Consider the following 11,224-nt stretch of genomic DNA (forward strand, 5'->3'; position numbering starts at 1 on the left):
AAAATACTTTTAACGTTGTTTGTCAGAAATTAATCGCAAAGATGTGTTGCGATCACGGGAGTCAATATTTAATTGGCCTTATGATATACATTTTTTCTTGAAGTTTGCATGCTGTCGTACAGTACTTCATACTCAAAAAAAATCTTACGATTTTGCTCGGAATAAAGTTTAGAACATGCTATGTAACTTTTTTTCTTTGTATATATTTATTTATATGCCGACAATGTCTATTGCAACAAATGTTTTATGACAATAAATATTCTATTCTATTCTATTCTATTCTATGCATAATGGAAGGAAAGAAGTGAATTTTCATCCTCACCAAGTATCTTAATTCTAGAAGAAGAAGAAGAAGAAGAAGAAGAAAAGGGAACTGGATGCTGGGTGGAACGTGATTACGAAGAAAGTGCAAGTGCAAATTTGAGTGATGTTGCACGTGTGTTTTAACAGATCGTAATTTCAAAGTATATTATTAGTTTATTTTTATTAGAAAATAGATAATAATGACTCAAACAGGTAAAAGAAAAAGGAAAATATCGGCTGAATGTAGTGAAACGGAGAGTACAAAGAAAAAATGTATAGTATTTTGTGTAAAAGATTTTAAATCACAAATTCAAGGTGATGGTGCTTTTTCAGCTCTTAGAAAATTTGTATTACTTAGTAATGACGAGGACGTTGTGCTTGAATATCTTGATTCCGAAGGTTCCTGTGAAGAAATAGTGAGTCTTATTTCTGACAATAACAAAGACGATCTTAATGATGTATCTGCTGTACTTTCAGCCTTGGAAGTGATTTTTATCAAAGTGCAAAGAGATGCTCCACGCTATAAAAATTCATGTGAACAGGCAGCCAGTCACTTATTATTAAATTTTTCTGTGGTATTTCAGAATCTTTTGTCTAGTGATGTGGAGCATAAGAGGGTATGTCTTAGATTTCTGACAGCAACTGTTACACTCGGTTCAGAATTAGCGAAAACTGTCCTGCAAAATGTTCATTTTAATTACCGTATTATTCAGAAATTAGCCAGCACAACAAAGAATAATGTGCGAACAAGTTTTATTCAGTTTCTGTTGGCTTTCTTTATGGAAGAGGATATTTCTATTATTCGTTTGTTTTTGGAAAGAAAAGAACTCTTAATGAACATATTTCCTGGCTTAGTTCATGATCCTTCGGAAATTGTGCAACTGGTATTGGTAACTCTTCGTTGCAAATTGCTCGAGAACTTGTCAGTACATAAAGTAACCAAACTTCGCATATTTAATTCGAGTGTTGTGGCAAATTTATTATTGCTTAATAACTGGCAAGGTCCACAGAAAGCAGTCAAGAGACGTGTCAAAAAGAAGAAAGAACAATTACCACGGAAACCTGACGAAGCTAAGTTGCAAGTTGTTCGTGAAGCTTTGCGGGACTTTTTAATTGTCTTATGTACGTCTCGTAAATATGGTATAATTTTTCGGGATAAAGTCGGAGGCGTTTCCGGCAAACAGTCCAAGCAAATTATTCTGTCTGTGTTACAGAGTATTAAAAAACCATGGGAAGATGAAATTATGCAAGATGTAGTGTTAGAAATTCTCAGTGTTCATTCCGAGCTCGTGCATCAAGCTTTGTCATCGCTAGAGGCCTTTATGGACCCACGTTTGTCCTCGAAATGGTTTTTAGTTGTAGATTTTGTGCAGCGTATAATAGAAAAGGTGGACCCATCAAAGTGTTTGTTTCTCAGAGAAATTTGTAAGCCTAAACAGTTAATGTGTAATATTGTTAATTTATGCTTACCTAAATGTATATTAGCCCCTGTTATAAAGGAAAATTTGTGTAAATTAGACCCATCAGTGTTGAACAGAATTTTTCAACTTTTGAATGTAATGCTTCATAAAGTTCAAATATTCAGTAACTCCGTTGAAGAGTTAAAGCTGCTATCTACGGTCGAGTTTATGTCATTCCGTCATTTGCTCACTGAGCATATTGTACAGAATGTCCCGAGTGTTAGTGCACTGGTACAGGTACTTGAAAATGATAAATTAACAAATAATGATGTCTTTAGTAAAGGTCAAGTGTTAGATATTCTAATTCATTACTACTACTGGTGTCCTGATGCTGTTGAAAGTAATCAGTTTTGCAATCCAGAGTTTCTTTTATCACAAGCTAAAAACTTAATAGGTGACCCCGAGTCAATAGGGTTATTGCAGATGAAAATATTGAAATTGTTTTTGTCAATTGGTAATGCTAGTAACTTCACTGAATGCGATTTGCTTGGTCAAATGTTAGTTTCTATTCTTGGCTTATGTGCAGCAGACGAGTCTCCCGAATTGACAAAATCTTGTAGAGAATTGTTGTCCCGTGTGTTTAATGAATTAGGGATTTTTGAAGAGATGAGAGACGAAGCTCAAATATGGATACACTGTTTATTTGAAACAGAACCAACGTGCCGTGCTGATATATTTAATTTTTTGGTAGGTGCTATCACGTTACACCAAGAAAAATATTCTTTTTATTCAGATTTGATCAGTAAAGCTTACGCAGATGTAGAAACGTCTGTAGGCTTCAAAGGTTACGAATCGTTATTTTCGTACATGATGGAAGTTGAAAATATTGCAAACAATGTAAAAATGCCGTTAAATCAAACATCTACTAAGGTAAGCACATTTTTCGTAGCTGTAATGGACTCACTGGAAGGTTTTGGAGACACAGCACCAAATAGTACAGTAAAATATGTATCAACCGTGTTAGTACATTTATTTCATAGACAGATATTTCCTAAAGGTATGTACAATTTGTTGACACCATATTTCAAGTTATTCTCTAATTCAGTTAGACGGTATGTTGAAGCTTGGGTAGGTGATGGCGAAATTTGTCCTCTGAAAAAACCTTTTGGCTCTCAAAGTGTTGAAAGTTCTTTGAGTAAATTTATTCTAACAAGAGAACAGGAGGATTTTTCTAGTACTGTTGTTAACAGTGGTACTCATATCTTGCTATTGTTTCAATTGGTTGTTTTCCACTTAACACAGTTAACTATTCGTGGACAACTTTCGGAGGACATTCAGGTACGCTGCAAGGAACAGTTATTGAGACTTTTGTCGGACAGTCGACAAAAGAACTGGGAAGTGACTGAACAAAGTACAAATTTTGAGATAAGTTGTAAAAACGCGAAAGAACAGGACATTTATTTACAGTGTTTAGAGATTTTACTTACGCATCCTATTTTGCTAGAATATTTTAATCCTTTGTCGAAAAAAGGTGCCAGTACAGAAATTTTAGTTACAGATTTAGTTGTAAACGTGGTTGACCAAATAAGTGGGCATAATGACGAAAAGTTCGTATGTAACTTGCTTGAGCCGTGTAAACAAAAATTAATGGCAGTTTTGGTGAAACAATTAAAGAAATTAGCTAAACATGAACGTAAAAAAGGACAGGTGTTTCATGAAGAAATATTCATTAACAAATTCGATCTTAAATTACCAGACATTGAAACATTGTTAAAACTTCTAGTTACGTTACGCGTAGATGATCTTGTTGAAAATGGAGAACTTACTGTATGGGGTAAGCTAATGGCTGAATTGTTTAGCAAAGCTAGTAATATGCGAACAGAAAGTTGTGAAACATTGTCATCAGAATTGGTTAAAAGTGTCATACAGATTGTTAATGCTGTAAGAAATGTTTGCACTTCTGATATAGAGCTCTTAAGTGAAAATTTGTTACATTATCTTAAGGTATTTCCACATAATCTTGCTGTTATTGATAGAGAAACATTCTTAGAATTGTTGAACTCTTGTTGTAACTGTGTTCAATTCGATTCTTTTGTGAAAATAGTGCAGTTTATACTGCATTGCAGTGACAATTTCCGTGAAACTTTCCGAGAATGGTTTACAACCAGTAATAACAGTAATTTTGAGGAAAAAATCCAGGTATTTTTGCCCTTGATAGTTGAAGCGTGGAATTGTGATGATCAATTCCAGAAGAGTGTTTTCACTGTTTATAGCAAGCAAATTGAGTTGGCTTTGATAAAACCCAAAATTCAAAGCGATCACTGGGTTAACGATAGTAATAACAAATACGTTTGTACCAATCTTGTGAGCAAGTATTTGGATATTGCCGTATGTGGAAGAATATGCATGAAAAGTCAAAAACGTGTGAATGAAATGTCGGTATCACAGTTGGAGTTAATATACGAGGTATTTCTGAAACTTGAAAATAATCCGGACAGTGAAGTTTCGATGATTACATTTGTATCATCTTTGTTAAATGTAATTGTTACAAATTTTGAAAATGGTACAGAACAAAATTTGTCTCCATTGTTTAACATTTTGGATAAGTGTTTAATATCTGTGCAAGACGAAAGTAGTTGGCATAGCCTTAAGAAAGAGCAAATATGGAAGAAATATGTAAAACTGACCTTAAAGTTAGGAGAAGGTATTGATTTTCTGGCTAAATTGTGTCAATTGGTTTTCAAGACAGGTGGGAAATCAGTTAAGGGATTGTACGAGATGGTAATATCACATTCGAAATTTTTAAAAGTTATGACAGAAAAATCAAAAGGGAGGGAAAATTTGCTGTTTTTGATGTTAACGTTGTGTGAAAAGAATCCGGACATAGTGTCCCCGTCACACATACCAGTATTATTAGGAGCTTACAATGCTACTCTGAGTTGCTCCGACCAGTACATACTAAAGTTGCTCCACATATACGAAGAACATGGCGTAAAGTTGTCATATATATTATGGGGTTCAGCAGCTGTAAATTTTTACGCTGGGATGAACAATGTTAATTTTAATCTATGGCGCCAACCGCAAATGGGACAAATCATGGATTTGTTAGACCCGGAGAAAATGTTATACACAGCGAATAACTTCCCGTTGCATCGAGAGCTGAATATGTCAGATAAGTTGTGCACTAGTGATGATTTATATGACCCTTCGTTCCTTTTGCCTTTGTTTAGTACTTTATTAGCACCTGAGTCATTAGTTCGCGTCTATAGATTTATTGACTCAGGCTGTTTATCTTTCACGCTAGCAGCACTTTCGAGTTGTTCCCTAACCGTCAGGGCAGCAGCGTATCACGTACTAGGACGCTACTATTCTCATCTGGAAGGAATGTATAGACAAAAGCAGCAACTGATTTGGATCCACTTACTTGACCTTATTCGTAACGGCTTAGCGAAACAGGGCGTGGAAGAAAATTACGTCCAGTTACCGTGTGTTGTGACCGTGTTTTTGGCCAATGCGGTTCCTATTTTATTCCAGCCATTGCATCACATGTATGGCGTCTTGCAGAAATTTCTTGTCGCAAAACCAAACCTTGATCTATTCAACGTTCCAGAATTCTTTATACTGTTCAACAGCACGGACGTAGATTATGTGTCTCATAGACATTGGATATTGGATATTTTAAGAAACGGCCTACGATTAGAACTTGATTTCAAAGTTGCTATGAAAAGGTTTGTTTTTAAAGTTTTGATGGATTTTTATGCGTCTGTATTGTGTGATAATGAGAGTAAATTAGCCATATTAAAGATTGTTAAAGCAGTGCTGAAAATTCCGAAGTTGGGTATTTCTGTGGTGGTTCGACTTGGCATAATTTCTTGGTTAGAACAATCAATTCTGGAATTAGAGGAAACTCAGATAGATTTGGCGTGTTGTTTAGTAGATGTTTTGTCAACCGTAAATTTGTGTTTAAGAAGTTCACGAACAAACGTTGTGAAAACACAGAAACAGTGTGACCTTGCTAAAGATTATCTGAACAATTACGTCACTCACGGTTTATATTCACTTCTCTTGTCAATGTTGCCAAGACTTCCCACCAAAATGTCGTCTGACTATTTTGCTAAATATCTAATAAACTTGAACGAAGTGTGTTCTCAGTGTTCATCCAATAGTACTAAGCCTTCGCTACGTCGGGATGAAATTGTCCATCTTGTGGGTATTGCACGAAACCTTGGAATTAATGTCAAAGAATGTGATTATATGATTAAGTATCGGACAGAATGTTATGTTGGACAAAGTTCAGACAACTCTGTCGTGTGTGAAATTAAAAGTGCCTTGAAAAATGTAATTTCTTTATGTATGAAGAGGTAAGCAAATTAAATGAGTTTGGAGTAACACAGAAAAGCCTGATCTCTCAAATGGCTGGAATCCTAATTTCCTATAACAGATGTTATATCATTAATTTATGATAAATGTTGTAGGGTACACAACGTAAATGTAAACAATTTTACCTTGTGAAATGGAATGAAATTAATTCTTTGAATTTTACGTGTCACAGTTGTGCTGGGTGGGCTAAAGGAGATGATGATGATGAGAAATGAATGAAATGGTGGAAGAAAGAGGAGAACCCCAAGAAAACCCACGCACACGGTGCTTGTCCAGCACAAAGCCCACTTGGCGCGAGCTGGGATCGAACCTGGGACCCGTGCATTCGTATAGTTCACTGGCGTCTCTGGCATGTAAAATTTGGGGGGGGGGGGACAAAGAAAGTGATTAAGTAGTACCTAGCCCAACCTGTTTATTATCTTCGGTTCCATTTGTTACCTTTACGGACCCCCTGATACATATCAAGAACTCTGTTATATTCGTTTCAGAGCCTGAATATTATATTCTAAATAAATGTAATTAAATATTATTTATGTTATTCTGTCGTTAGTAAATAAATTAAATTAGAATAGAAAATTGAACATTTTGTACTTCAAATTGTTGGGGGGACGCGTCACCCCCGCCAGAGACGCCCGTCGTATAGTTTCAGTGTTCTCTAACACTTTCTTCTGTGGGATCTGAAGGTTGTTAAGCTGGAAGCATAATTAAAGTTCGTGTTTCTCAGTCGAGCCCAGCTGAGTGTAAAGTAGATAATCTCACTTCCCAAAACTTATAAGAAAATGTACTTTGAAAAGTGTGTGGCACTATTAATAAAGATCTAAAATTCAAATTTTCTTACACTTTTGAAAAATGAGGTCATTTACTTTTCTCTCAGAAAGATTCTACTGAAAACGAAGAACCTTCCAGATTAGCAACTTTCAGATATTACAGATGAAAGTGCCAGAGAAAACTGAAACCATATGAATGAATTACAGAAATTCATGATATGAAGTAAGACCGTTCTTGGATGCTCTATCTACTGAAACATTAAGGACAGACCAAGATGTCCGTGCTTTTGGTGCATTATTACTCAGGCTACAACTACAGCCTTATCCATAACGATCTACTCTTCTGCTTTCTATTCATTGTTAATTGCTTTCATGAATAATTGCTACTTAGTTAAGGCTTGAGAAATAAAATATTAGAAATACCGTATTTACCGGCATATAAGGCATATCTCATTTTCTGTATTCTATGTTGAGGTAAGAGGTATATACAGTGTGCTTCATAAAGAAGCACCCGGTTTTAAACAGTCGTAACTATGCAGCTTTTTATCCGTTTTGAACCAACAGTGAACTGTCGGAAAGAAGGAATTCTTCAGTTTAAGAGGTTGCCGGTTAGTTGCAGTAACGTACTTCCTTAGCCGATTGCTTCAGTGTTCGTCAAAATTAGAGATGCAAGACAGCCGGCTTTTTTTGAATCGATGGTTTTTTTCACATAAAAAGCCGGCTTTTTTGAAAAAAAAAACACGAGAAGTTTGGAAATTTTGGCTTTTTTAATTTTCTTGATTTTTCTATCTAAATAGCTTTCTTATAGTATATTCTATAGTTAGATAAGAATTCCATGACCTAAATGCCATATTTCGCTCTGAAAATCAAAATGGATGGAGCACATGCTTTACGAATTAAAGCTAACATAAAGAATGTAGTATTTGAGTGCAATTTTAGAGGCTATTTAACTTTATTTTAACTTTTGAGTTATCGATATTTTTTTTCTTTTCTAGATCATTTCATTTTTAGTCATGTGTGTTTCGTTTCTAAGAGCTTAGTACTCTAGCTTTTAGCGCAAAAGTTAAACTGACGTTTTTCTATATATCCGTCAAAGCGTACGTTTCTCAATATATCCGTCAAACCGTACTTCCACATTTCTGTTATACTGTAGCTGTGCACGATTTAGCAATAATTTTCCGGATTCAATCTTGAATACCAATTTACACAAATAATCAGTAGCGGATTTAGAAAAGTACTTTGGGAGGGGTTTCTCTGATTGCTTCGTTTTCTAAAATGTCCTAATTTTATTTGGGAGGAGCTTGAAGTTATAAGTACAGGCATAACTAATATTTCGTTTCGTTTGTATATTTAGCGATAATCTTCCGGATACAACCTTGAAGATCATTTTATACTGAGAATCAGTGGCGGATTTAGAAAAGTATTTTGAGAGGGGGGTTTTCTTACTAATGTTTAGTTTTCTAAACATTCGTAATTTTTATTTGACGGGAGCTTGAAGTTTATGAGTAAAGGCATAACTAATAGATATTTCGTTTGTTTTAGACATTCCGTAATTTTGGGGAACAGGCTTCAGTCCGAAAGACCGTCTCCCCTAACCTTCGCAAAACCATCACTGTTGGTAATTAGTAATAATAACGATTTAAAAACAATAAGAAATGAAGTCGGCCAACTCACAGTACACGCACTATTTCTACTTCACAGATGTAATGAAGAAAAGCTTTGTCAGAAGGGTCGAATGCTGGGTTGAATCCCGGACTTTCCGATAGAAGCGCAAAAGCTCCACTCAGTCATGTTTGTTGTGCAGTTGTATTTATCGTAACAAATATATTCCATAGTCTTTTTTTTTTTTTGGTGGTGGTGGTGGGGGAGATTTCCGTAATGATATGAAGCGTGTGAGCCAAGAACATGGTAATCAACAAATTTTCAATTGCTGAGTTATGCAGTACCAGATAGACAGCAAGGCATACCGCTTCGTTTAATCCTTCATCAGTGGTCGAAGTGAGACGGTGTACATTGGTATGCCATACCGCCTCTGGTTTTTCAGTAATGAGAACATACCGTCTCTGTTTTTTCAGTGATCAAGACAATATTTAAATAGCCGGTATGTTGAGTCAAAATCGTAGTAAAGTATACTGCCTCTGCTTTTTTCCCCACTTCGAACACTGTCCTTCATGTATAGTCTTATGTGAAAAATCAGCTTTCCGACTTTCAAAATGGATTGTGCAGCAGAAAATCTCTAATTTCTTAAAATAGTAAAATTGTGGGTTACCCTGTTCTTGCCTCACACCCTTTATATGTTGAATCCCTCTTGTGAAAAATTCAGAAAATTTGAGGACTGAGTAAACCATGATGGTGGTTATATAAAACTGTAGAATTTCAAGAATATACAGAACCAAAAGCTCTAGATGTGCAGCCTTTAAGTGTATCATATAAATCTAAGTATTTCTCTTATGTTTTATTTTAATTTTATTTTGTTCCAAAAAGAGGGTATGGAATATTTTGAAGTAAAAATACTACATAGAATTTTGCTAGTTATTTGTGTATTTTTTAAAAGAAGTATTTACTTTTAGGGTTGGCTGGTTTACACGAGCTGTTTTTTTTTAAATAAAAAACTGGTTTAAACCAAAAAAAATAAAAAGAACGAAAAATGCGAATCGTGTGAACATGGTGACGTTTCCACACAATCTGCATTAGTTTTATTTCCTTTTCACCTTTTAATCAAGGTGTCCCGTGTTCAATTCTCAGTCGAACCACAACCCTTCTTTCATGCGTAAACAAAGTAGCGGTTCGGATGTCACTTTAAGCGAAAGTCTTCTTGATAACCTAGGCATTACATAAGGATGTTAAGCCTGAACATACGAAACGAAACCAAATTGTATATTTCTGTATGCCTGAATGGCTATTGTTTTATAAAGAAGCCAAGGTTGCTTAAATATATTTATAGAAATTGGCAAAATTTATCGATTGCCTACGTAGCTTTCAACATTAGCTTGGATTGGACTTTCAATGATATCTTCATACTAAATTTGTAATTTAATACCTCAGTTTTAGCGTATTGATTATGATACGTTGACCTTTAAATTTTACATGCAAAGCAATAACAGGATTTTTCCGTTATTGTTTTACATTTAGAGTAATGACGGGATTTTCCCGATGGCTAGGGTGGGAGTTTCCCAATTTAAGAAATTTACTGACCGGACTTCTTTAAGCTTACGTGGCCTCTTCCAGCATAATAACGCCAAGGCGAAACAAACTTATTTCTGTCAATATGTAATATAAATACATAAAACAAAATATGTAAACCCAAAAAACCTGGTTTAAACCAAAAAACCCTAGTTTAAACTCCTCCCCCAAAAATGGGTTTTTGGCATTTTCAAAAACAACCATGGTTCTTGCCAACGCTGCTTACTTTTGTACATAGGAGGTTAAAAAAATCTCATTATTTACAATGGTTAATCCTTTGGAATTCACAATGTAAATATGTGGAGAAGTAAAATTGTTTAAAATATCCTTTTCGAAATTCATGGTTTATTTTCGAGGTTTTATATTACTATCGGCATCAACCACTAATTAAATTACTTTTTTTGTTGTAGAGAAGCGAAACAAAATCTGCTTTATCAATTTAAAGCAGAGTTTTGAAAAAAGCCCAAAATTTCCCAAGCAAAAAAGCGAAGCAGAAAAAACAGTTTTTTTTTCCAAAAAAGCCGTTTTTTTTTTCGAGCCCTTGCATCTCTAGTCAGAATCGTGACTGCGTAGCAGACATAATTTTACGTTCTACGTGTTGCGAAGTGTAAGTCCGTAAAAAACTGTTCAGCCTGAATTTTATCGACAATATCCTGATGTTAAAACTCCTTCCGCTCAGAGCATTAAGCGATGGTATAAACAATTCCAAGACAGGCCTGTTTATGTAAAGGGAAATCCAGTTGTGTCAGCAGCTGGGGAAACAGTCGATCTAAAAGTAATCACAACACTTTGGGACGAATTGACTACCGTAAGAACATACGCCGTGTATTGCAAGAGGGGTGTATTGATTACCTACGATTTGGTATATATATATAAAAAAAACTATGATTAACTTTGTAATATAAAATTAATCTGAAGTGTGTATATTCTGTATGGATACTATTTACATTTTAAATCGGATTATTTTTTTTAAACCTTTTTGAATATATATATATATAAATGCAAAATTATAATTTAACAAGAAATATACGGGGTTAACAATGCTTAAAGTAAAATCGGACGTGCGTCTTGCAATGTCGAGCTTGTGTGCATCCACAGAAGATAAAGCGAATATATCCAACTATATTTCCTGACTCAACTGAACTGTAGGTAAGTAAAATGCTGTTGCACACCGTAAGCAGACAATCACCA

General features: G+C 35.0%; 1 protein-coding gene across 1 annotated transcript; it reads left to right on the forward strand.

Moving 5' to 3' along the window:
- Window positions 1-361: 361 nt before the first annotated feature.
- On the forward strand, window positions 362-6,698 carry LOC145669490 (nucleolar pre-ribosomal-associated protein 1). Its single transcript, XM_081737666.1, has one exon. The coding sequence runs from the start codon at window positions 504-506 to the stop codon at window positions 6,066-6,068; it is 5,565 nt and encodes a 1,854-aa protein (XP_081593792.1). The 5' UTR covers window positions 362-503; the 3' UTR covers window positions 6,069-6,698.
- Window positions 6,699-11,224: the final 4,526 nt, after the last annotated feature.

This window comes from Thermobia domestica, chromosome 14 (genome assembly GCF_964235325.1).
Source record: "Thermobia domestica chromosome 14, izTheDome1.hap1.1, whole genome shotgun sequence".
NCBI lineage: Eukaryota > Metazoa > Arthropoda > Insecta > Zygentoma > Lepismatidae > Thermobia > Thermobia domestica.